The 27,213-nt window shown below is 37.1% G+C and overlaps 1 protein-coding gene across 3 annotated transcripts; it reads right to left on the bottom strand.

Moving 5' to 3' along the window:
- Nucleotides 1-475: 475 nt before the first annotated feature.
- On the bottom strand, nucleotides 476-25,881 carry HPGDS (hematopoietic prostaglandin D synthase). 3 transcript variants are annotated; one of them, XM_055313274.1, is made up of 7 exons: nucleotides 25,560-25,881; nucleotides 18,161-18,302; nucleotides 10,911-11,003; nucleotides 10,280-10,389; nucleotides 4,478-4,576; nucleotides 769-851; nucleotides 476-669 (listed from the first exon to the last, which is right to left on the bottom strand). In XM_055313274.1, the coding sequence occupies exons 1-7, from the start codon at nucleotides 25,572-25,574 to the stop codon at nucleotides 633-635; spliced, it is 579 nt and encodes a 192-aa protein (XP_055169249.1). In that variant the 5' UTR covers nucleotides 25,575-25,881; the 3' UTR covers nucleotides 476-632. The 3 variants fall into 3 exon arrangements, with proteins under 3 accessions (XP_055169249.1, XP_055169246.1, XP_055169247.1); XM_055313271.1 differs by having other exon boundaries at nucleotides 476-851; XM_055313272.1 differs by lacking the exon at nucleotides 25,560-25,881 and adding an exon at nucleotides 21,361-21,385 and having other exon boundaries at nucleotides 476-851.
- Nucleotides 25,882-27,213: the final 1,332 nt, after the last annotated feature.

Genomic DNA, 27,213 nt, shown 5'->3' with positions numbered 1-27,213 from the left:
TCATGATGTGCATCTGTTATTTACACACTGATTTGTGGACTGCAGAGCTAGCAGCAAAATCAGTATTTTATGTAATAAGAGCTGAAGTCCAGACCATTTTGGGGGGAAATGTGTTCCTTAACCATTATGACTGACATCCGTGCATGTTGAAATGGATAAAAAGTAAGCCCTGCCTATATTGTAAACTTTTTTCTCAGTTGTAAATGATGTGAAATTATTCTAAGGCAGAGGGGGAGGGGGGAAGATACTGGAAACTAAATGCTCTTTTTTTCCCCGTTTTTCCCCCCTATTTTTTTGTTTTTTTTTTTGTTTTTTTTTGTTTTTTTTTGTTTTTTAGCAGAATATGGCAAAAGTGAAACACTAGATGGAGCCTAGGGAAGGCAGTGTGTGGATTACAGAGCAGGCTTTGTAGCTTCTTTTTTTTTTTTTTTTTTAATTTTTATTTATTTATGATAGTCACAGAGAGAGAGAGAGAGAGAGAGAGAGGCAGAGACACAGGCAGAGGGAGATGCAGGCTCCATGCACCGGGAGCCCGACGTGGGATTCGATCCTGGGTCTCCAGGATCACGCCCTGGGCCAAAGGCAGGCGCCAAACCGCTGCGCCACTCAGGGATCCCAGGCTTTGTAGCTTCTTATCTGATGTAAGCGATGCTGTGAAGAACAATAAAGCTGCAAGCCAGCATTACTTAGAGTTTGGTTTGAGGCCTTCGTTGTATCCAGTCAGCAATGGCAGGGATGGCTTGAACTTTTTTCCGTAATGTTACCAACCTGGGATGGATGTCCAGCAAGTCAGGTTTAAAGACCAAAAGTGTGGTACTGCAAATTTCCCAATAGAAATCTGCCCAAGTTACCTAGTTTAAAGGAAACAAAAATTTCCATTTGAATATAGAAGGCATAAGTTATTATATCAAAAAGTTTCTTCTTAATTCAAACTTATCTTACTACAGAAGTGAAATGAGTATATGACAGAAAAGTACAGATAACACCATACTCCCAACACCCAGAGGTTGCTGTCATGAACACCTCTGTGTATAATGGTATGTTTATTCTAAAATGAGATCTTAACAGTACATACTCTTGTAACTTGATTCAATCTCCACCTCTCGTGACAATACATTTTTATCTAATACCCAATCAATACTTTTTCATCAGTTCCAAAAATCTTTAGCAGAATCCATTCCAGGGCATGCATCCCATCTCATTATGCCCTTTAACTCCCTTTTACTGAAGATTTCACACTACTCCTGAAGAGTGTCCTCTCTTCAGGATTTGTGTGATTATTTCATCTTGTTTACCTTTTTCCTTTCTTCTGCAGAGTATAAAAGGATAGAGTGCAAGTTATCCAAAGAATGGTCATAGTTGCCAGTTAAATATTTTTGACTAACACATTATATTGCCTCACCTCAGAAGACATATGGGTGTCTGAGCATTAGTGGAACCACAACGATGATGACAGCCTTGACCTACCCTTGTACACATTTTCTTTGTACACTTTTTTTCCTTTATGACTAGAAACTAATGTACCTAACGTTACTTTGGCTCTAGATGAATATCCATCAGAGAGTGAGATTAAATGTGGACTCTTCTTAGTTTTCTTTTTGTATGGAATTTAATACTAAGTGCTAGCATTATATGAACCTGCATACTAAACGCCTGTCAACCAGGAGGGTTTATAGGTTAGAGGATTCAGAGTTCAGTCAACAGATATTTACGGAGTACCTACTGTGCACGACATGCAGGTCTGGGTGCTGGGATGGACTAATAGCAACATGTAATACGAGCCCTTTCCCAGGTACAGCTTTTAATTTTGAAACAGGAAGACAAACATTTGTAAACAGATAGGGATGATGAAGAAAAAGCTAAGTGAGGAGAAGGACTCTCCTATGGTCATGGAAGGAAGACCTTTAACCGGTGACATTTAAGCCAAGGCTTAAATGAGAACAGGATCCAGACAGGCAGTGGCCTGCATATGAAGCATTCTAGGCAGTGGGAACAGCAAGTATAAAGGCTCTTCAGTGGGAGTGAGATGTGTGTCTGAGGAACAAACAAAATACCAGTGTGTGTGGAACCCTGAGGAAGGAAGAGAGTGCTAAGAGATGGCATCAGGAGGTAGTTTGTAGAAGAATCTTAATAGAAAACAAGGGGGGGAAAGCTTAGGTCCTTAGAAATTGTTCATTCCGTAGGGCAGAGAGAAGAATATTTTAGGAAAGTCTATTGGGGAATCAATGGGAGGAAATGCAGGGTTATGTGGTGAGATTGTAAATTGAGAATAAAGATGTGGCAAGTATCACCCAGAAGGATTCAACAGACCATGAACAGCCAAAAGCAGTCTGTGTCTTCTCTCCTTGAAGGCGCAGACTCCGACCTACCACAGCATTGAATCATGTTTAGATTTGAGTTTTTGTCAGTAGTACTTTATAGGTGGCAGTGTGCTCCTCTATCAGGAGGGCTGTAATATCTGGTTGTCTCACTTTTTTTTTTTTGGTGATATTAACAATTATTGTTATCAGTGCCTAGATCCATTTCAACCATTAAGTGTTGGAAAATGGTGATAGTTTATTTTAATCTCCCCTTTTTACTTACTAACTGGAGTATTTTTATGAAGACACTTTGCACGTCAGTTTTTTGTTATCTTGACATACAATTGGCATAGATAGGAAAGGCAAGGTAAATTCTTTACTCAAACCTCCCAACATTTTTAAAAACAGTTTTCAGAGTAATAATTTGGTTCTATATCATCTTCTAAAAGTAACCAATGAAGCTCTATTTGGTTTAAGGATTTACATGTATGTGTTTGTTTTTGGTGGTGGTGGTCATCATAAACTCATGGATTCACTCATTTTTATTTGTTTCAATCCACTGCTGTTAATATTCTCAGTGAAGCTTGAATTGGCCAGTGGAGGCCTCTTCAGTCCTTTTTGACACAATCCCAGTTCAGTTGTCTTTGATAATTTATTTGCTTCTGATATGACAACGTATTTCTAGCTCATTTCTTAGATTTCATGTCCCAAGTTGAGAATGAGCCATTTCTCCAAGAAGCCCTGATCTTTTAATATTTAGAGACCAGAATCTGGGTCCTAGGGGTGTCCAGGACAATGGGGTTGGTCAATGTTTCAAGAAAAAGAGATACAACATGTTTTTTTTTCATTATCCTAAGACACAGTATATCATGACCTTATCTTTTATATAGTTCACATTCAGGAATAGGAAGTTTACTTAGTTTCACTGAACTTTTTCTAGCTTCCTTCTCCCACACTGAAGATCCTGGTCTTCAGTGACCTCTACACATTTTCTTATTGCTTTACCCCACAGTAGAGATATACTAATATCAGAAATACTAATAAAACAATACAACTATACCCAGTACCACAACAATCTAATTACAGAAGCACTAGTTTTGTCGTGTTTTGCTTTATCACACATCGCAGATGCTGCACTTTTTACAAATGCTTGTAGCAACGCTTTGTTGAGCATATCTACCTGCACTATTTTTCCAACAGCATTTGCTTACTTTGTGTGTCTGTGTCACATTATTGTAATTCTTGGAATATTTCAAACTTTTTCATTATTATGGTGGTCTGTGATCAGTGATTACAACTCTCTGAAAGCTCAGATGATGGTTAATATTTTTTAGCGAGAAAGTATTTTTTTAAATTTTTATTTATTTATGATAGTCACACACAGAGAGAGGGGGGGGGTGGGCAGCGACAGAGGGAGAAGCAGGCTCCATGCACCGGGAGCCCGACGTGGGACTCGATCCCGGGTCCCCAGGATCGCGCCCTGGGCCAAAGGCAAGCGCCAAACCACTGCGCCACCCAGGGATCCCGAGAAAGTATTTTTTAATTAAGATAGATGTACATTGGGTTTTTTAGACATAATACCATTGCACAATTAACAGATTACAGTATAGTGTGCATAAACTATTATATATACTGAGAAACAAAAAAAAATCATTTGATGTGGTATTTACTATATTGCAGTGGCCTGGAACTGAACCCACACTATCTCCAATATATGTCTCTACTAAAAATGGTATAAGATTTCTATTTTTTTGAGAGAATATTTATAGTAAGATGTATAGTTCAATTACTGTGTTTTACAAATGATGATTTTTTTAAATGATATTTTTAAAAATGGTTCCTCTTACTAATTAAGAGTACATAGGTACTTTTCTACACACTTTATGCATCAGTTTAACATAGGTGTGTTTGCTTTGCTTTTGCTTTGCAGTGTTAGCTTTTTAAAATATTTTTGTTTTTATATAATTGTATAAAATATTTTAATTCATAGTTCCAAAGTTAAACCTACCAAAACAGGTTTATTCACAGAAGTTTAGCTTTTATCTCTGCTATCTAATCTATTCCTTCTCAATGGGTAACTTTTTTTCCTCAATGAGTCTTTGTGAGTTTTGGCTATGTGTGTTTATGTCTATGTGTGTATTCTTGTATTTTTTTTTTACGATGTAAAACATACTCACAGAGTCACCAATAAGCCACTCCTTTTCCCCTAAGTATGTGTCCAAATCTTGTAGAAGATGAGGTCCATCATATGTAAGTAGCTCATTAAACATCCGATCCTAGGAGAGGGAGAAAAAGATCACTTTAAGGATAACAGGGGAAAAAAATAAATTGCATGATTTGAAGATTTTTACTACTTTATTCTCCCATATGAGTTCAGAAAGAGAAGTAGCTATGTGTTCTTGGTTGTTCTTTTGTTTTTAGTTTTTTTTTTTTTTTTTTCAAATGAATGACATTATGGAGATTGAGGTCTGGTTCTTTATACTTAGTCATCCCTTTGTTACTCATGGATTAAAAAATAAATACTTCTGTCATCACTTCTTACAGTTTCTTTGTATATAATGACTATTTCACCCACAAAATTTTTTTATGATTTTTATCTTAATTTTTATTAAGAAAAAAATGATTCCATTATATTTTTACATTTAAAAATTATCCTCTCTCTGAAGTGAAATAACTGAGGGTGAAGAAATTAATTTTACTTTGTAAGCTGGGTTCCTTCAGTTTGGCAGTCTTTTACTTCACCATTACACTTAACAGAAGTCATCTATAATGAATCCTTATGCTCTCAGGCCTTACGGATTTTTTCTTATGGGCTTGACATTGTGCCTTAGTATGGGCTTTGTCTACCTTGAGAATCATCTACAAAACCATCATCTAGGTGCCCCCTTTTGATGCATTATAAGGTAACAATAAACCAAGTATCTTTAGAAGAGAAAAATTAACAGATATGTCCATTTTTTAAAATTATCTATGTTTTCCGCTGAATCTCTGAAGACCAAATAATTTACTCATGGCCTCTTTCTTGGTAAGAAGTGTTTGTTTATATGTGAAAATTCTGGCTGGTGTGTATCTTTGATATGAAATGTAAGCCAAAATAGTAGAAAATATGTGCATATAATTTATTAATAATGATAATGACCTGTAATAAAATATAGCCTTTATTAGGGCAGGTCAGATAGTGGATAACTACCTCACCAACTTGCTGGTTTACTTGCTGCTATTACTATAACTTAGCTACGTAATAGAGATTATTGCAACATAATGCCCTAGGTTTGTAGAGGACAGTTTGTAAAAGCATCATTACATATTTACATACATTTGTCAGGTTTTACAAACTGAAACTTGGGAAGCTTGTCATTATTTTGAATTTATATTTTTTCCACTTAAATTCATAAGGTTCTTTCTCTATGGTAAATATGCTCATAGTCTAAAATAAAACTGTGAGTTCTTCTGGCTCTTAGACATAATTTGTGAGCTGAGAGTCAATGGGCCCAGATCATGTGGCACTTCCCAAAGCCAGCTCAGCATACCTTGAAAAGGTAATGGCCAACTTGGTTCTCCTAGAATAGCTAGGAGTGGAATTGAATTGAATGGAACAGGATATAGCTGCTAGACAGTTTTTCACAACTTAAGGTACAAGGACACAGATGCTAATGCATACGTGATGCCAAATAAAAACATTTTCTCTGTATTGATTTCTCCTTTAGCCTAGGTTCTCAATATGTTTGGTGAACCATCTCAGTAACCAACATAAGTATTAGTATGTAAGAGTCATTGGAGAGAATATTCACCAAAATAACATAAAGATGATGAAATGTAATTATATATACTTTTTCCTAGATGTGTACTATTTTTTTTTTGATGTGTACTATTTAAAATGCATTTCCTGATAAATCTTAGGCAGCCACTCTTATACTTGGTAGACTCAGAAATTTTCTTCCCTTTCCTCCAGAGAGTTATGAGTCAAGAGGTTTTTTCAACCTGAGAAATCATTGCTATAGTATTCTATCAAATGACTTTTAGAGGAATTGTATTTCTCCAAAGCACCATTTTTAAATCCACACTACCAAAATCATTTAGTATTGGAAATGAGCCACTGACATTTATTCGATCCTGCTCATCCTTTATCCTCCCCTCCCCATTCTTTAAATGAGGAAACTGAAACAGATACTTTGAAAAACCAGAAAAACACTAGTGATAAATTCAAGGATTATCAAGGTGACCAATGTCCACAAACATATTTTGTCTTCTAAATTAAACTTTATTTTTTTAATTGGAAGTAGAATTTTTAGCAACCAATACCAAAACATTTATAATTATATGTGTTTGATAGATTTTTAGGGCACATACAATAAGAGGATTATTTTCACTATCCACCCATCTTCACTGTATCAATATTCTGCTTTTGAAAATTTTACCAGACCACAAGGTGGCAGCAGGGCGACCTACGACGGGGAGCCTGGGCATTGAAATGTACTAGAACTATGAGGGGTTTTCCTTGTGTATCAGCCAGGTCCTGCTTATTAATCAATATGTAGCTAAGTGCAGTATTTCTGCAACATGTCTTCCCTTCATGTGATTTATTTATAAGCTTGGATTATGTCCTGTGAATTTTTGAGGTAGGTGGTATGAAAGAGTATTGTTATTCTAATACAAAGGGAGAATGTTACTCATATCATAAACATTCAAAGAATATTTTCCTCTGGGAAGTAGCTTCTATTATGCAGCCTCAGCCACAGAAAGGTTCAAAATAGAGAAGGGGAAGCCCATAAGTTGATAGATTGCCAATCAGTAGGGTGTTTGGCCTATGAAACAAAAGGCTTTAAATTGGACATTGTGTATCTACTTGTTTCTGCCTTTATAACGATGTGTAAAACATAGATGCCATGTCTGATAAAAAGAAAAACAATGAACAGTGAACTATATAATAACTATTATATTAATAGTTATAATGGTTATTGATATACTATATAATTATATTTATTGAACACTTTCTACCTAATCATAGGGACTCATTCTAACATTTAATCCTCCCAACATACTTCAAAGTAGATTCCATCATATCCCTACTTCACAGTTTGCAAAGAATTTGAATTGTTGATGGATAGTCATATGACAACTAGTAAGAAGGAAATCAAAATTCAAGCCTGGCAGTGTGACTCCAGAGCGCAAATATAATGCTACAGCACAGCTGAGCTTTTATTTTTAGACTTGTCCCGGTTAGTCATTTAGATGTTTGTGTGTGTGTGTGAGACACATTTTAACATTTATATCAAGAAATTAGTAAATGTGGATACTTTTATGTTCCAAATATCTACTGACATCAGAAGTTCCTAATTAAATAAGTAGTATTTAGCATAAATATGTTTAAGTAAATTGATAAGACTGCCATTTGTTCTGTGCTGGAACTTGCAGATATAAGCTATAGCACATACATAAATGTCAACCAGGGCAGCCCGGGTGGCTCAGCTTTCGGCCCAGGGCGTGATCCTGGAGACCCAGGATCGAGTCCCACGTCAGGCTCCCTGCATGGAGCCTGCTTCTCCCTCTGCCTCTCTCTCTCTCTCTCTCTCTCTCTCTCTCTCTCTCTCACTCTCTTTCTCTCTTTCTGTCTCTCATGAATAAATAAATAAAATCTTAAGAAAAAAAAATCAACCAACCAGCCTCTGGCACTGTGGTGTTACAACCAGTGGTTAAGAACACGGAGTCTGAGTCAGAGTGGCTTGGCTTTGAATCCCTTGTGTACCACTTAGTAGCTAAATAACCTTATGAAAGTTACTTATACTATGTGAACTTCAATTTCTCCATCTGGAAAAATGGTAAGAGTCTCTCCCTAAGGGATGCTCTGTGTATTAGTCACTAATTTAAAAGTGTGCTTTGGCGATGAGGCCATGAATCTGGGCAACTCCATAGCCATTCCGATTCTCAGTTTTTTCATCTGCAAAGCAAGCATGATGGAAGAAAGCACTTATCTCATGAGAGGGTTGGGAGGACTGGCCGACACCACCTGTGTAAAGGGGCTGGAGCAGCACCTGCTCACGGTGTTTGGAAAATCAGCTCTTGCTGTCTCTCATTCAACAAGTACTTAGCACCTGCTAAGTGAAAGGCACAGTGGTAGGTGTGGGGACATGAGTGAGTAGTAGGACGTAATTACTACCCTCATGACCCATTCTACTGGAGAAGACAAATACATTTTAAAATACAGATTGTGATGAGTGCCCTACAGAAAACCACTAGGGGGCTGTAGTGGAGCATAACCAACAAGGTCTATTTAGAATTCTGGATAAAGAAGATGGATTTGACACACATATATAATAAACCACAGTAAATACATACTTTGGAAAAGATGGAACCCACAAAGAGGTGGAAAACAGGAAAGGAGACAAGAGAAAGCAAAATTTGAAGCTGTAAAAGCAAGGGGATGAGGTATCTGCAGAGGGAAAACCAACATCACCCCCAGAAAACCTTTTCCAACCTGGTTCAGGGAAAGGCAGGATATATCTAGAATTGGGAGTAAGGAGGTAAGGGAGAGGATAATGTGAGGACCAGCAGAAAGCTGTGAAAGAAGTCATTTTAGCCTAAAAGTTCCCTCTTCAGTTTACACTGCTGGACACATGCCTCTTCCCCATCTTGGGCAGAATACAGAGGGGGACATAGATGGTCTGAGCATTGGGAGCGGTCATCCATAATGTCTTCAAATTAGGTGGTTAAATGAATATATGCATACTGAATGCTACCTTTGAGACTCTTAGCCCTGTCCTCACTGATTGCTTCCCAAAACACTGGCAGCCACACCTTTATTTCCAGGCAAAAGATCAGAAGTCTTCTCTAGGGACTCTTTGTAGTCCCTAGAGATAGTAATATTGGGAAATACTCCACAAGTGGCCTAGTGATGCTCAAAATCCACAAATCCTGTCCACATGCCCAGAGATCTGAGTAAACTTTTTAATTTTCCTGTTCTTTATTGTGGATTATAAAGCATGGTCTGACTCTTGGGGAAAGACGGAGACCAAAACAAAGAGGAAAAATATGATAATAAAGATTACAGGATGATAACTGTGCACCAGGTTTTTAGGGTGGCCAAACCAGACTGAGGCAGTGTGACGCATGAGACAGACATACCCATCATCATTACACCTCTTGTCATCCAGCATTCATTTTGGGAATCCTGGAGGATGTGCCCCAAATAAGCAAAGAAGTAAGTAAAGACAGAGGATGGCATCTAGGAAATAGGACTCCAACCTAAGAGAAAGGCATCCCTGGGATGGCAGTGAAGGGAAGTCCAGTGAGGGCAGATTGCAGGAGGCCTAGACACGTCTGCAAGAGAGGGGTCTCAGCCAGATAGCTCCAAGAAAATAGTGGACGTGATAGATAATCTGACATCATTGACCTTATGGAAAATTGTATTGGCAGCCTCCTGGGTGGTGTGGGAAGGTCCAGCAATAAATGTAAAAACAAGTAAGCAAATGAAGGAAAGGGAATTACTGATTGTGAGGAGGTAAATTGAACAAGGAAATGAAAATCAAAGTATACTACAATTGACAGTTCTGTACGAGATTTGCCTATGCATACTAAAGTAACAAGTGAATATTGATTTGGCCAAAACATTGTAATATCATTATATTGGGAGTTTGGAAGAAGGGAAGCAGAGACAATGATTACAGAAGAGATATTTATCTCTTATTACTATCTCTTATTACTATAATAAGAAGCCCAGAGAAACTATCTAAAATTAGTGAATCAGAGATAGCCACGTTTACATGTTGTAAGGAATAGCTAAAAGTGTTCAAAAGAGGGTTATGTCTGAGGAGGGGTTAATATGAAGAGGAAGAGCAGGGAATTTTGTTTTAAATTTTTAAATATAATTTGATATTTTAAAACTGTTTTACTTATATAAAAAGGAACTTTTTAAAGCACCCCACATAATGTCTGGCAAGTAGATACGGTTAATAGGAGTAATGACAAACTGATCACATTACTTTTATATCTTGATTTTTCTCTGCCCAAGGAAAACGTGACATGAAATCATCCAATGTGTCCACGATCGCATCAACTTGACATTGTTCCAATTCTGTTTTTCCAGCCAGATCTATAAAATAGAGACCATTTTATGCCCAGAAAGGCACTGAATTTAAGTGACTATATTAAAATGTTAATTGTTTAATAGACAATATATTCTTATGGTTCAAAAATTCAAAACAATGTAAAACTGTATCCAGTGAAGACTAACTTCCATCCCTGCCCCCCCCCCATCTCATTGTGCTCCTTTACCATATTAGTAACCATTCTACTAGGGTTTTCTGTATTCTTCCATTATTTCTTTATGAAAATTATTAACTACATATCCCACTCAATATACACACCCCCACATATCCTACAGATCTTTCCCTGCAAGTTTGTTAAGGGCTTTGTTGCTCGTTGTTCAGCTACATGAGATTCCTGTAAGTAGAAGTGCCACAATCCGTGTGTAATCCGTGTAACAAACTTTTGTGTCTTTTGTTTCATTCTTTATGCTGTAGTGTTTGGCAATAAAGTTGTTTAATGAACAGTGAATATATATCATGTATTTTCTTCAGTTATCAAAACTCTTTAACACAATAAACATATTACCTGTGTTTTTGGTCATGTATCTTGCTATTGCTAGGCTCTGGTGAAGGTTAAGTCCATCGACTTCCAAAATGGGGATTTTACCAAATGGAAGAGCTTAAAATAAAATAAGCAAAAAAATCAACCTCTTTAACAAAATCAAGTAATACTACTTCCATTTTTACTGATAATTATGGAAACAAATCATGATTTTAAAGTTACAGAATTCTTTTTTTTTATACATTAATTTTTATTGGTGTTCAATTTACCAACATACAGAATAACACCCAGTGCTCATCCCGTCAAGTGTCCCCCTCCGTGCCCGTCACCCATTCACCCCCACCCCCCGCCCTCCTCCCCTTCCACCACCCCTAGTTCATTTCCCAGAGTTAGGAGTCTTTATGTTCTGTGTCCCTTTCTGATATCTCCCACACATTTCTTCTCCCTTCCCTTATATTCCCCTTCACTATTATTCATATTCCCCAAATGAGTGAGAACATACACTGTTTGTCCTTCTCCGATTGACTTACTTCACTCAGCATAATACCCTCCAGTTCCATCCACGTTGAAGCAAATGGTGGGTATTTGTCGTTTCTAATGGCTGAGTAATATTCCATTGTATACATAAACCACATCTTCTTTATCCATTCATCTTTCGATGGGCACCGAGGCTCCTTCCACAGTTTGGCTATTGTGGACATGGCTGCTAGAAACATCGGGGTGCAGGTGCCCCGGCGTTTCATTGCATCTGAATCTTCGGGGTAAATCCCTAACAGTGCAATTGCTGGGTCGTAGGGCAGGTCTATTTTTAATTCTTTGAGGAACCTCCACACAGTTTTCCAGAGTGGCTGCACCAGTTCACATTCCCACCAACAGTGTAAGAGGGTTCCCTTTTCTCCGCATCCTCTCCAACATTTGTTGTTTCCTGCCTTATTAATTTTCCCCATTCTCACTGGTGTGAGGTGGTATCTCATTGTGGTTTTGATTTGTATTTCCCTGATGGCAAGTGATGCAGAGCATTTTCTCATGTGCATGTTACAGAATTCTTGAATATTTGTTCTAAAAGGGACAGTAGGCACCCTCTAGTGGAATCTTTATAAATTTTTTTAGAAAGAGTTAGAAGACCTGCTACAGAGTTAGTGGCAGCACCAGGTCTGAAACACAGGTTTATAGTGATACTACATATTAAACTGTGTTTAGTATCATAGATTTACATATACTTACTACTTAACCTTTTAAAAAAACCTTTCTTTTAAAGCTTCATTAATTTTTGTACCTTTGATCAGCAATAACATTAATTATTCTTTAAAACCATAGTCTGGGGCACCTGGGTGGTTCAGTTGGTTAAGCATCTGCCTTCAGCTCAGGTCATGATCTCCGGGTCCTGGGATGAAGCCCCACATTGGGCTTCCTGCTCAGCGGGGAGTTTGCTTCTCCCTCTCCCTCTGCTCCTCTCCCCTGCTTGTGTTCTCTGACTCTCAAATAAACATTTTTTAAAAATAAGTAAATACTTAAAAACCTAGTCTGAGGAAATGGAAAGTTTGATTTAAATATTGAGTTATGTAAGGAATTTAGTCAAATTCTTATTTTGATGAGGGACTATATGAGGTATATGGTAAGGCAGCAAGCAACTTGTGCAATTATAGGGCAGACTCATAGCAGATGTATTAATATTTTATCTGTCGATCCTACTTTGTTTTCTTTCTTTTTAAAAAAGATTTTATTTATTCATTCACAAGAGAGATATTCTATGCACTGGAGATACTGCAGTGAGCAAAACAGAATCCCAAATAAAGTCAACACAAAGTGCGATGCTTTATTTGAAGCAAAGTATGGGACTGGGAATTAACATGCCTAACATTTTGAGCGATTGCCTCCTTTATGCTAGGCAGTGTACTGAATATTTAACATACCCATTAGGTTTTCTAATACTTACAACTACCCTATGAAGTAAGTATTAACTATTATCTCATTTTATAAATGAGGAAGTGAGGTGAAGAGAAGTTATGTAAATAGCCCAGGTCGTATAGCTGGTAGAGGCGAAATTCAAACTGAGTTCAATTGGGATCTTTGCTCAGCTGTTTTGCTAGATCTAAGAGCCATGTGTTGAGAATACATTAAAAATCAGAGCAAACCCAGAGGATAGTATCCAAGTTAGAGAAGGGTCTGAAAACCACATTTTATGAAGATTCACTGAAGAACTTGGCACTCTTTCCTGGGGGAGACCAAACAAACAAAGACAAAACAAATCTAATAGCCATCTTCAAATATGGTACAGCTATCAAATGGATGAACAATTTTACTTCTTCTGATTATCTCTAAAATGCAGAACTACAACTACAAGGTACTTTTAAAGGGGGTAGGTATTAATTCAAGAGGAAGAATAATTTTTTAGCATTGGAACGATTGATGATGGAATGTGTTTTCCTGTGAGATGGTAAGCTTTCAGCTTACTGGCAACATTTGAGCCAGGCTTAGGATAATTGCCAACAGTTAGAATATTGGGCTGCATATAACAAGAAGAAATTTAAGAAGAAGTCCTTCATTTGGTTCCAGAAAAAATCAATAACCTTGGGGTCATTGGAGATGTAGCTGGACAGGAGCACCTGTCAAACGCCTTTAAGGAATTTAGTGATGCTGAATACAAGGCTGTGTGATCCAGCTGCCAAAATAACCCCTGTGATCTTGGTAAAATGTCTTAGGTAGTATCTGGACCTATGCTGGGAACAGAGGTCCACTGTGCTCTGCACTATTCCCATGCCTGGGACCTTGTGTTTCCCCACAGATACCACACATTAAATGGCAGACATATGTCTTAACAGAAACTTGTCCTTCTTGGGGGGAGGGGGGGAATCCAAACCAATGGATATAAATGGATCATTCAAGGAAGAGAAGAGAGTTGTCCCTTGGACCTATATCTTGCAGGTCCGTGGGAAACAGTATCTAAATCAAAAGGCAGAGTCAAGGCTGGGAAGTTTGAACTGATATTCACAACGATGATCAGAGAAACAATCAGGGAAGTTCAAAAGTTGATAGCTAGAGGGATGGGTGCATGAGTTAACTGAACTCAGTTCTGTATTTAGCCAGTGACCTTTATCTTCACTCAGAGTATTATCATTGAACTGTCTACACAGCAGTGGCTTTTTCTCCATGATATTTTAAAGATACAGAATTTCTTCAAATAATTGGATGTGAAAGAAGGAATAATCTGTTTTCTACAGATTAAAATGATAAGTCCAAGACCAATGTATGAAAGCCATGAGGAGATAGATTTTAATTTTGTGTAATGAAGATTCTTCTAAAAGTTTTCCTCCTTTCTTCCAAGAATTTTACTGAGACATTGGATATCCTAAGCTTGCTGAGTCTCAGTTTTTCTGATCTTTTTTCTCTTATTTTTTTCTTTCTTTTTCCTATTGTACTTTGTGGAGGAGTTCTTTATTTTTTTTATTATTCTTTAAAAATTGATTTATTTTGTCTATATCAGATTTTTAATTTTAAAACCCTTTTTGTCTCTGAATATTCCTTTTTATATCATAGTTGTTCAGAATATATAGATATTTTGTCTCTGAAGTTTTTATATTTTTGAAATTTTTTCTTGCTACATCATCCTGATGCCTTCAGGTGATTTTTCCCCCCTTCTGTTTCTTTGTTTATGTCTGTTTTACCCTGGAGGCCTTCTCACAAATATCTAATAATTTCTGGTTTGCCATTCCTGTTTTAAATAAGTGAAAGGAACAAAAGCTAACTGCAATCTCAATGTACATGGGAAAGGCCTGCAAACAGATTGGGCTGAGCCATGTCACTGAGACTCCCACCTGTTCAGTGTCTGTTAGACATTTCTTTTGGGCTGATCATCTTCCCCAGAGAGAACTCTTCCTGCCAGAGGTATACTTGTCGGGTTGCAGTATTCTGATTGTGGAGCAGGGGATAAGGGCTTTGTTTCTAGACTTCCCCTGAAGCCTACCTATATTGTGTCTGCAGAAAGTCTGCTGCCCTACAGTCCTCTGGTCCATCCTCCCTTGAGAGTAATTTCTATGCTTCTTCCAGGATGGGGACTGGATCTCATGGTCATGTGGCTGCTTCACAATCTTCCAGTCAACCTTCTGTCAGTTCAGCTTTTAGAGTTCTCTGTTGCTACCAATTCCTGAGTCTTTTGGGAAGTGCCTGATGTAATTCAGCTTGTATTCTCCTCTACCAGGCTTATATTTGGGCATCACTGACCTACTAAATCACCTTACCATTCTTTGACCTGTTTTCCAGCTTTGAAAATTTTGTGCTATCTCATTCAAGCTTTATTTCTGTGTCCTTAGAGGGCTTTGCCTTTTTAAAAAGTATTTAATGTTATTTGAAAAGAGAAAAAAATGTCCACACCTGTGCAGGGTCCACCAGGTTTGACCTGGAAGAACTTTTTAATAGAAATATCCTGTGATATTCGAAGTTATCACAGAGGGAAGGTCATAGAGGGTCTCAAACACCAGAGAACATGTCTAGGTCAGATAGGAGATGAAGCCAGCTAAAATCTGTAATAAACTGCTTTTCAACTTCTTTCCTTTTTTCTCAAAGCATTAAAGTTAGCATTTCCTGGCTTCCCTTGCAGGATATGTGTGACCATATGCATACATTCTTGCCAAAGGGCTATAAGCAGAAGTGAAGTGTAAAACCTTCTGGTCATGCGGTTGAAAGAAAGAGATGTGCCTTCCTCTCACACTTTCAATGAGCTGGAATGTGGAGGGAGACAGGACTGGCTCATGCTATATAAATAAGACAACTAACTAGGGATGGCAGATCAACAGAAAAGAAGGAGCCTTATCTTTGACAACTTCATGGAGCAGAACCTCCACATCAGCGTGGGCTTTTATGCAAAAGAAATACATTTCTATCCTCTTTAGTCCATTTTTGTGTTGGGTGTCTGTTTTGTTTTTAATTTAGATTCTACTTAGTTGACATACAGTTCAATATTGGTTCAGAAGTAAAGTTCAGTGGTTGATCATTTACTCAGTGCTCATTACAACAAGTGACCTCCTTAATACCCAGCACTCATCTAGCTCATTCTCTACCCATGGCCCTTCATCAACCTTCAGTTTCTTCCCTATCGTTAAGAGTCTCTCATGATTTGCTTCCCTCTCTCTCTTTTTCCCCTCTCAAATGTCCATCCATTTTGTTTAAATTCCACTTGTGTTGGTGTCTATTAAAGCACTTAAAACTATATACATATAGTTTCTCCTATATGATGGTTTTCCTATCATGAAATTTAAGATCCCTTTCTACTCTAAAAATCTATGAAAATATTAAGAAAATACAGCAATTCCATTTTTCAATAACATAATGAAAAGTCAAAGATAGAATAAGGTATGAGGCACTCAAAGAACTTACATCTAAAAACTAAAAGGCAGAATTTGTTATGTAATATCTCTGCAGCTTGCTATCCATCTTAACAATTGATGGATAAAATTAAATTTCACCTATTTTATGTCCACAGAATTAAAAATCCCAGGTACAAATTCTGACAGCCAGGAAAAAGTTAGGATATTACTGAGAAAGTTCCATGAGAATAGGAAATAAGATGTTCAACCCCAGCAGGGAAGGGTTCTCTAGTAAGAAAAACAGCAGCTACAGGGGTAATGATTTTTAAGGAACTCATGTTTCCAAAAGGCATTTGGAGATATGTATTGTTAATATACCAGTTATCATGGTGTTATTGTTATTGGCATTATCTAGGGCTAATAACATGAAATTGACCTGTGTTTGAAAAACAGTTCCACCTTGCTAGGACTGTGAACCTGGAAAAATTACATAAATTCCGTGTGCAATAGTTATCCCAGCTATAAAATAGAAACAGTAACACATCCCATGAGAGCGTGCTAAAGAAATTAAATGAAATCTACCAGGTGTCCAAAAGTCTTCAGATTCTCAATAGTTGTTTGCTGCAACTTCATTTAATGCAAATTTGTAACAATCCTAACACAAAAATGTGAATTTTAGACATATTAATAGTTTTTCTAGGCAGAACTGGTGGACAAAAGAATTGGCTCATCTATCCCTTTTTCATTCTAAAAAAATAATAAGGGGATCCCTGGGTGGCTCAGCGATTTAGCGCCCGCCTTTGGCCCAGGGCGCAATCCTGGAGTCCTGGGATGGAGTCCCACGTCAGGCTCCCAGCATGGAGCCTGCTTCTCCCTCCTCCTGTGTCTCTGCCTCTTTCTCTCTCTCTCTGTCTATCATAAATAAATAAATAAATAAATAAATAAATAAATAAATAAATATTTAAATATTTAAAAAAGATTTAAAAAATAAAATAAAATAAAAAATAATAATAACACCTACATGATGACTTACAACTTACTGAGAGCCACACACTTTTTAATGTAGTATTTCTAATTCTTCCCCTTTGTCCTGAAAATGCTAACTAGCATGTTTTCATTGGATTGCCTGCCCAGCTTGTCAATTTGCTCTTCCCTCTAATTGAACAACACAGTTTTGTTCATGTATTCGCCCTTCTTTTGAATAGTCACATACTTCATGAAAATTGATTCTGACCCCAACTTCCCAGGTAGACTAGATGGTTCAAGGTTCTTCCCATCTGCTTGATTAGTGACTGGTTCAGAAATGGACATGCGACCCAGTCTGAGCCAGTGAGACATGCCAAGTTTGCCAAGGTCTTCTGGAAATTTTTCTTCATTCTTCTGGGAATGCTTAAAGAAGCCCTTTCTCTTTCTCATATGTGTCTCGATATGACTGTTCAAGGCTATGGGGCTGGAACTGCAGCAAACCTATTGCTACTAACCTCATGATACCGCCAACAGAGGAAGAAAAATGAATAAAGTCATCTCTTAAAAGCTGTCCTATTTCTGGATTTTCATTTATTATATATGTTATATTATGTGATATAATTTCTGTGTAATTTAAGCCACCTTGAGTTTGGTTTTCTGTTAGAGCAGCATATCTGACCCCTTGTGAGAAGACTGTAGTATCTGTAGTAAGCCCATCCAATTTGAGTTGTCAAGAATACAGACTTTGGTATTCCCAATTTCAGCTCTTCTGACAAAGCTTCATAGTTTTTATATACTCTTTCTGCGAAGTTTGTGTTTTCACCTTGGATATGAACATTTCTGGGCCATGGAGCATTTATTTAACTTGCCTGAACTGTTGCTTCTCAATGCAAAGCTACATGAGATTTAAAAACTTCTCTTTTTTTCATCTCCCTGAGGAAAGGCAGAAAGTTTTAAAGACGTATTTCCCCTACATTTTCACAAACTATTATTTGTGCCACTTACTTGATTTGACTTCAGGCCAATCAGTTTGTTCTATTCTGTGGTCTTCATACTTTATGTCCAAATAAGCAAATATGTAACGAATAATTTCTGCTCTCCCCCTCATATTAAAATAAATGAGTTTATATTTTGGCATGATGTGATTCTGGAAAAAGAAAAATTGAAAGATTATTTTAACAGCCCTCCAGAGATGTTTTGACATTTTTCTTTGGGGACTTTTTGAAAACTTTATGGCATCTTTTGAGATAACTGGAAATAGAGGATATTTCAAAACCTGAATTATAAATCACTATCCTAGTAATATATGAGAAATACTTGACAGACATAAGATCATGGCTCTCTCTTTAAGAATGAACTGGAACATTCCAATGAAATAACCAAACTCAAATTCTATTTATAAAAAAATTCAGAGTGAGAGGATATCTATACACCAACCATCAGAGGATAGAGTCCAAAACTTTCCATTTGAAGCTGTTTTTGTCCTGCCTTTACTCACTTGTAATTTGACATTTGGTTTGTTTGCTTTGGTGACACAGCTGAGTTTGTGAGGACAGCTGGATAAGGATTTCAAGAACAGGGTATGTGCAAGAGGAATGTGAGCCAGCTTTGCCAACCTGAGCGGGCCACACCCTCCCCTCTGTCACCCGTGGCATTTCCCTCTAGGAATCAAAGGCTTAGGGAAACATTGCTTTCTTTTCCATGTTGCCGGGTTTCATGAGTTTGCTAGCACCATACAAACATACCCCATCTTGGTGACCATAGTTGGGAGGCGACAATGGTAAGCCTATTTCTCCATTCCTTCTGTAGAGGAACAAGGAAGAAAGCAAGCAACTCTCCTTGCATTTCAGAGAGTTTGCTCTGGCTACTGGCTACATTGGGTAGATGTAGGTCAGGTCTTTATAAGTTTTTTAGTTTTCTGTGATTTGTATCCTCTCATTTTCATTGTTTATAAACAATTAATGATCTTAAGCACTACTAGTAGAATATATTGTAATTTTATAATGATCAGGCAACTGAGAAAGAAACACATTCATTTGAAATTCAGCTCTTCTACTTGCTATGTACCTCTGGACTAGTGAACAATATCTCTCTGAATTTCGAAGTCCACATTTTGTAAATAGAAATACTCATATGGATTTGTAGATTTCATGAGGTAATACATGTAAAGCATTTAACACAATGCTAAGCACTTAATAATCATTAGCTATTGACAGTAATAACTTTGAATTCATTCTATGGTCAAGAATAAACACTGTGAATACAGTACACTAAAAATAAATAATAATCATAGCAATTACATGAATAGAAGTCATAAATAGTATTTATTTTAAGTGGTAAGCTTAATAGTTCATTCTCTGCTAAGGAAGTCTTTCAAGGATATTAATAGAATATTAGACAGAAAGAAAATTTGGGCTGAAGTCTCAAAACAAAATTCTACCTGAAATCATATAACATAAAAAAGGTCATGCACAAACCATAAATATCTACATTGCCAAGTTCATGCATTCACAGTGTCTCTCTATAGATCACCGCAAAGAACTATCTGATTGCCTATCTAGACCCCCTAAAGATCCAGAAAATTATGATGATGGTGATTTCTGGTGAATCCATTTCTCTGGGCCTTAGTTTTCCCCCATCCAGATGTTGTGGGTGGAGGTGGGACTCCTCGCTAGAAACAGAGTCACCCTAAGCATTCCATGCCCCGTTTCACTCCTGTTAGCAAGACCAGTCTGCACACACATGAAACATGCCACATGCCACACACATCAATATGTGAGGGAGTGCTTTCTGTAGAGGGAAGAATTTACTAGAGGGAACTAATGAAAATTCCAAGATTTATAGCCCTCAATTCTTTGGGGGAGAAATATGAATAGAAGGAGTTCAAATTTGGGGTTAGGACTACATGAAGCTTAATGTTGAACTTAGAAATAAATAGTGAGAAAAATCTGAGAGTATGTAAATAGTCAATAAAAAATGTAAAGTAGCAAGCTTCCTTCTGAAAAAAGGAAATATTCTTTTTGATTATTTAATATGAATAATAAAGGGAATGTTCTTATCTAGGAAATAAAAAGCATAATTATTACAATTACTTGATCTATCTGTTTTAAATTTCAAAAGAACAAAAAAAAGCCTTCAGAGTGGAAAAAGTGTCATTCTTGGTTGCAGTTTTTATTTGGAGAATATTTTATACAGCTTATTTTTATTGATTTTTGCTGTCATAGGTCAATTTTTCCTCAGCAACAAAGATATATGTATTTTCCTTACAAACATTATATGAATTATATAGAGTCATATACATCCATTATGATCAATATTAAAAATTAAACATATAACCTTTTCTCATTTGGTCAAATGCCATGTAAAGATCAATGTCCACCTCCTAATTCTGCACGAAAACACAAGGATTATTTGTTGTTCATTTGCAAAAACATGCTATTTTATGTTGTATTTAACTCAAGTAAAGAAGATGTTAAAAAATCTTTAGCATAAGTTGGCAGCTATCTATAGTTCTCTGCAAATACGTCTTTAAATCTAAGATTTGGCACAGGTCCATGAACATCTGACAAATGCTTATCTTTCCTTTTAGAACATCCTTTCAACAGTCTTAACTCATTAATGAGGCTGTACTTGCACAACACATTCCTGTAGTTACTTGTATAATTATATTTTCTACTGGTCAAAAAAGTCTAGTTTCTTGATTTTTATGGCTACAAAATTCTAAATTCAAAGACTTTTGTTTTTCAGGGTGTATGTGCACATTTGTGTGATGTGAAAAATAAGTAAACGTAAATTCAATTGGAAACGTTTACAGATTATTAAAATCTTTTCTATATTTTATAAAGCTTTTGTATAAAAACTAACAGAAGAAATTCCATGTAAATGTTTGTATGGTGAAAACTGATAAGTTTACAATATAAGCTAATGATAACTATAGAGGACAGTACATTTTTTTTCTTCTTCATGCATTAATGGTGTATTTCTGATCCAATAACCTTACTTTGTTAAAGCTTTTATTTCGTGAAGATGAAGAGTTAAAAGGATGAAAGTAAGACATATCCCACTCCCACTGAGAGATGCAGTGAGGAACAAGTTCAAGGGCAGAGCAGGTCAGTGGTGAAAGGAATGTGTGATTGTGGGGTCACCCCTACCACTTACTATCTAAATGGCACTTAGTGCCCCATCCCTCACTTTAGTTTCCTCACCTGTAACATGGTAATGAAGATATTGTATGTAAAGTACCAATGCAGTGCTTCTCACGTAGTATATGTTCAGAAAGAAATGCAAGAAGAATAAAAAGGGAGAGAAGGAGAGACAAAGACAGGGAAAGACGGTTCCCACTGCAGTCAAGGTTAAAGTCCAGCTCTCTGTAAGTTGATGGGACTTAAATTCTCAAGCATGTGTCCTTTGATAAACCCATCCTCCTGAAAGCACATAAAAATAAAAAAATCAAATATAAAAAGAAAAATAAATGGTGAGGATTAAAAGCAAGACAAATTTTGCCTGGACCAAAGTGAACAGAAACCAAATGCAGTAAGCATGTGGGACCCCGAATTCTGAGAGCCAGTGGCCATCCAGGAGGGTAGCTCATTCAGAAAAGATAAGAGAATAAAATCTCTCACACAAATGGGAGACTGTGTAGGCATGCACTGCTTGAAACTAGGGCCTGGCAGGCTTTTATGAAAGGTCAAATTGTAAACCTCTAGTAAAACTGGGAACAAAGAAAATGTATGAAAAGTCACAAAAATTAATATTATACACAAAAGGGTTCATAACAGCAGATGAAACAGATGATTAAAAATCATAAGCTAACATGGCAAATAACTTTATGTCCTTGGATCTGAACCCATTTTTAAATGGGAAAATTTTGAGAAGTATGTATGTAAACTAACACAATCAAATAATAATGAAAAAAAAACCCTGAAAGCCTGCTTTTAATACTAACCAGTAAAGAAATTGAATTGGTAATTAGTTACATTCTTGAAAGATACTAAGCACAAAAGAAAATAGAGTCTCTACAAAGAAACTTAGAGCAAACATCACACAAAATGGGGAGCCATTCTTTAACATCAGGAATGAGAACCCCACTATTATCCTTACCATTCAACATAGTCCTGGATGGCCTAGCTAACTCAGTAATTTGAGACAATAAACAATCTACATAAGGAATGGAAAGGAAGAGACAAAACTGTCCTTATTTGCCATCAAAATTATCATTTATATTTAAAATTCAAGAGAGTCTGGGGATAAACCTGAGCCTAAATTTCAAATGGAAATGCTAAGGACTGAAATAGCCAAGACAAATTAATAAACAGAAGGAGAGGACTTGACCTACCAGATTGCAAGACTTATATTAAAAACAAAAAACCAAAAACAAACTTGTAATTAGGCTAATGTGATCTTTGTTCAGGGCCAGACTTACAGGGGTGCATGGTATCTCAGAACAGAACCTCAGATGTAGGACAGACATACCATTACAGTGGGGACATAATGGGACCAGAGTGAGACGAAGATGAAAACTATACAGAATTAGATCCCAACTCCACGTAATACAAGAAATAGCACCCAGCTGCATGACAGACCTAAGTATGCTTCGACTGGCCTGGGCAAATTCCAGTGTCATGCTGTTCCCTGGGAGCTTCTTTTCTGAGCCCTTCCACTGTCACTCTGTGTTAGGAATCCCATGTAGGGAACACTGCAAAATATTTCCCTAAATTATACAGAACAAGAAGTCAAAAGGGAAGCTGATCATGCTTAACGCTTTCCTTTACAACTAAAACTAAGGACTGGCTTCCTTCCACTCTGAAGAAAGTCATTTAAAGTTTCTCATTCAAAGGGCACCAGGGTGGCTCAGTCGGTTAGACATCTACTTTCAGCTCGGGTCATTTTGGCAGGGTCCCGGGATTCACTTCCACCCCCTGCTTCAGCGGAGAGTCTCTCATGTATGTACTCTCTCTCTTTCTCTCAAAAAAATAAATAAAATCTTAAAAAAAAAAAAAAAGCGTCTGCCTTTGGCTCAGGTCATGATTTCAGGATTATGGGATCAAACCCCAGGGCCTGCTCCTTCCTGCTTCCTGCTTCCTTTCTCCTTCTCCCTCTGCCCCTCCCTCCTCATCATGCACTCTCTCTCTCTGTCTCTCTCAAATAAATTAAAAATCTTTAAAAAAAATAAGGTTCCTGATTCACCAGCTAAATAAAAAAACCCACTGAGAATTGTATTTGAAAAATAAGATACACAGTTTCCCAAAGAACATAGAAATGAGGCTTCATAAAACCCCTGGATAGACACTTTCATCTCTGAACTCAGATGGATGGAGCCATTAAATACAAAAGATGATTTAGCTTTTACTGTAGGCTAACCTTATTTAGAAAGTAAATCTTTCGGAATGCCTGGGTGGCTCAGTGGTTGAGCATCTGCCTTTGGTTCAGGTTGTGATCTCGGGGACCTGGGATCGAGTCCCTCTTCAAGCTCCCCACAGGGAGCCTGCTTCTCCCTCTGCCTATGTCTCTACCTCTCGCTGTGTGCCTCTCATGAATAAATAAGTAAAATCTTAAAAATAAAAAAAAAAAGTAAATGTTTTACACGGGAAATAATAGGTTTGAAAAGTTCTGTCTTGGGGGCCTCCTTTCTCCTGACTTGTAGCTCTTTTTATTTTATGTAACCCTGGTACTTCTCAACTGATTAACAACCACAAAACACAGGAGCATTCAATCCCAGAGGCAATTTTAATACAGTCATTGATAAAAAAAAAAAAGCTATAATAAAACCATTTCATTTTAGCTGAGTTAATATTCTAATCTGTATGTTGCTGTAAGAGGACAGTAAAACATAATATCAAAAATGCTAGTGTCAAAAAAAAATGCTAGTGTCTATGCCAGAAAGGAGCTAACCATCCAAACTCAATTCTGGCAAAGGAGGCTAATATTCATTTACTATGTTATACACCTTCAAAATTCCAACAGATAACGAAAAAGGAATTGCATTTTGGAAGTAATTTTGATGGATAGAAAAATGTTCAAATAAGGAATTAAATATTAACCATTTTACAATTTGCTTAAAAACAACACTATCTTTATCTTACTCCTAAAAATGTTCATCTATGTGAGCCCTTACTCTTAAATTAAAGGAACGTCAAACATACTCGAGAATTTCAGATACAGTTTTATATATGCCTAGTAGTAATACAATAACCTGTGGGTCTGAAGTATAAAAACAAAGATTACTTGTGAATTTGCTGATAGCACTTTGCTATATCTCAACTTGACCAGTATTTAAACTATACAAAATGTACCAGCAGAGTATAATGTTTGTACTCCCATTATATAGACTGTAGTGTTTTGAAATGTAGAAATCGTATTTAAAGAGCAATCACACAAGATGCTATTGTCTACATAAGAAGTTCTTATGACATTATGACATTAAATGACAGCATTGCATTACTCGCTAACAGTTGGTGGTAAAGAATGTTGATTTCCCTCCTTCACAGGGTCCCTGAGCATGTCTAGTTTGGTTCTGGAAAAGTTGCCAGGTTGGAGTTAAGTTGTGGACAATAAAGAAACATAACATTTTTGTTACCTGAGTAAAATATTGATTTCAGTCAAACCCTGAATGTTTCATTTTACATTGGCAAGCCAGGATCTCTCTTTTCCCATCAAAAACCAACTAAATAGGGATCCCTGGGTGGCGCAGCGGTTTAGCGCCTGCCTTTGGCCCAGGGCGTGATCCTGGAGACCAAGGATCGAATCCCACGTCGGGCTCCCGGTGCATGGAGCCAGCTTCTCCCTCTGCCTATGTCTCTGCTTCTCTCTCTCTCTCTCTCTCTCTCTCTCTGTGACTATCATAAATAAATAAAAATTAAAGAAAAAATTAAAAAAAAACCAACTAAATATCATTTTAAATGCTTGCCTCAAAGAGGAATAATAGAAATATCCTTTGGGAGCTGTGAGCTCAAATTCTTAGCCTGTGGTAAATGCCTCCAATTGCCTTTGAAACCAAATGATGATAGAATACAATTCTTGGCAAAACATGGAGACGCTTCAACAAAATGAGCCTTAAAGTGGTAGAAAATATTACAAAGAAAATTCCTTAGCAGAAAAAGAGAAAGAAAACAAAGAGGAAAGGAAGGAAGGAAGGAAGGAAGGAAGGAAGGAAGGAAGGAAGGAAGGAAAGAAAGAAAGAAAGAAAGAAAGAAAGAAAGAAAGAAAGAAAGAAAGAAAAACTATTGTATGATTTCTACTTGGCCACCAACAAAGAGGCTCTGAATGAGACCTGAATGAGTGGCATGGTGAAATTAGGTCATCAGTTGCTCAGTCACATGTAAAATACGACAGTAATAAAAATAAACACTAAGATGAAGAAAGAACACTATCTTATTTCTTATCTTTGTAAAGTCTTTTCACTTACTTGTGCTGTCTCCATGGAGTCTCTAGTATCTTCTATGCTCTCAGAAGTGACTACATCTTGGGTTTATATGATGAGTAAGTGACCGCCACAAGCCAATGAGAGATGAAGTGACTTACTTCCACCTAAGTCTCTTTCTTCATTTCTTAGATGAAATATGCCTGCCAAACAGTCCAATCCTGCAGAGACTTCTGGTTATTCTTGGCATTTTGTAGGATCTCTGTGTGTAAATAACCTAACATATTTGCATTCAGTTAGTAAAATCAAAGTTACAGGTGCTGATGTGTGCCTATTGCTACGTGCTCATTTCTGTTTAAAACCTTACACCATAGGCTCCTGGGGAATGAAAGAGAGTGAACACAAACAAGCCTTGTTTTCAGATATGCACGTGGCTGGCTTCCTCAATTCATTAGGTCTCCTTGGAGAATGTTTGGCTGACCATGTTCTCACTGGAACCCTCCTCCAATCTCCTTCACCTGCTGTGTGTTTCTTCATTATCGTGTCTGACAGCCTAGTGTATATTCTTGGTTTGCTTTCACCCTCCCCCAGCAGAAGGTGAGCTCTGTCCGGGCAGGTACTTCATTATTCAGTTTACCCTGGTGCCCTCATTATGGAAAGGAATGCCAGGTACATCATAAGCGCTAATAGTATTTTTGCTGAACGAATGATCTCAATTTATACTTCCCCACAAATCACATTTTTACGAGGACTTCTTAAGTTCTCATTGCTGCTAGTGTATTTCACTTACCTTCTTTTTCTCAGCAGAGCCATACTGTTGAAAGTAAACCTGGGAGGAGGGTTGCCTGGGTGGCTCAGTCAGTGAAGCGTCTACCTTTGGCTCAGGTCGTGATCCCAGGGCCCGGGATCCTGAGCTGAAGGCATCAGGCACTGTGCGTCAGGCACTGTGCTCAGTGAGGAGTCTGCTTCTTCTTCTCCCTCTGCCCCCTCCCTGCTTGTGTGCACACGCGTTCTCTATCAAATGAATAAATTAAAAAATTAAATTAAAAAATAATTAAATTTAAAATAAATTAAAAAAAAATAAAGTAAACCTGGAGTGGAAGGTTCTAACATCCCTTGTTGATAATTCTTACATAGATTAGTAACAAATGCCTAATTGTTTTAGAAATTTATTTTTTTTCACTCCAGTTAATTCCAGCTATAATATTGGGACAGTTCAGTGAAACGATCCAGCGAAATACCTGCTTGTGCATTACTGGACCTACAGATCACTAAAGCATTTTAATGACAGGCTGGCTTTCAATTTCCAGACAATTACACAAACAGGCAGTTATAGAAACCTATCAATCATGTAATAGTTCCCATTTATAAATGCTTTAAACTTTCAAAAATATGTTTACGTCCATTGATTGTAAGCATAAGAAATGAAAAACTATATCAATATTTTTTTGGTCTGTGAAAAGTTTAATTAGGCTACAAATACAGCTCCTTAGTCACCAAAAAAAAAAAAAAGTATGTAAGTCAAAATTAAGTGCAAAAAAAAATAGGAACTATACAAAATTAGCATATTGTATTTATTATCTTTCACTGAGTTTTAACTTACATTTAAAAAAATCTTTTGGGGGGAGTACCCGGGTAGTGGTTAAGTGGTGAAGCGTCTGCCTTCAGCTCAGGTAGCGATCCTGGGACCCTGGGATCG

Source organism: Nyctereutes procyonoides, unplaced genomic scaffold (assembly GCF_905146905.1).
Source record: "Nyctereutes procyonoides isolate TBG_1078 unplaced genomic scaffold, NYPRO_anot_genome, whole genome shotgun sequence".
Lineage (NCBI taxonomy): Eukaryota > Metazoa > Chordata > Mammalia > Carnivora > Canidae > Nyctereutes > Nyctereutes procyonoides.
Note: the sequence above shows the minus strand (reverse complement) of the source record. Positions and strands in the feature narration are given on the sequence as shown.

Bases quoted from the DNA above. Each gene is read 5' to 3' on its own strand.
- HPGDS (XM_055313271.1), bottom strand. The intron at 10,390-10,910 runs GTAATATGTTTA...TCTATTTTATAG, and splicing joins ATACATGACCAAAAACACAG to ATCTGGCTGGAAAAACAGAA. The intron at 852-4,477 runs GTGAGTATGTTT...CCTTTAAACTAG, and splicing joins AGTGGCTTATTGGTGACTCT to GTAACTTGGGCAGATTTCTA.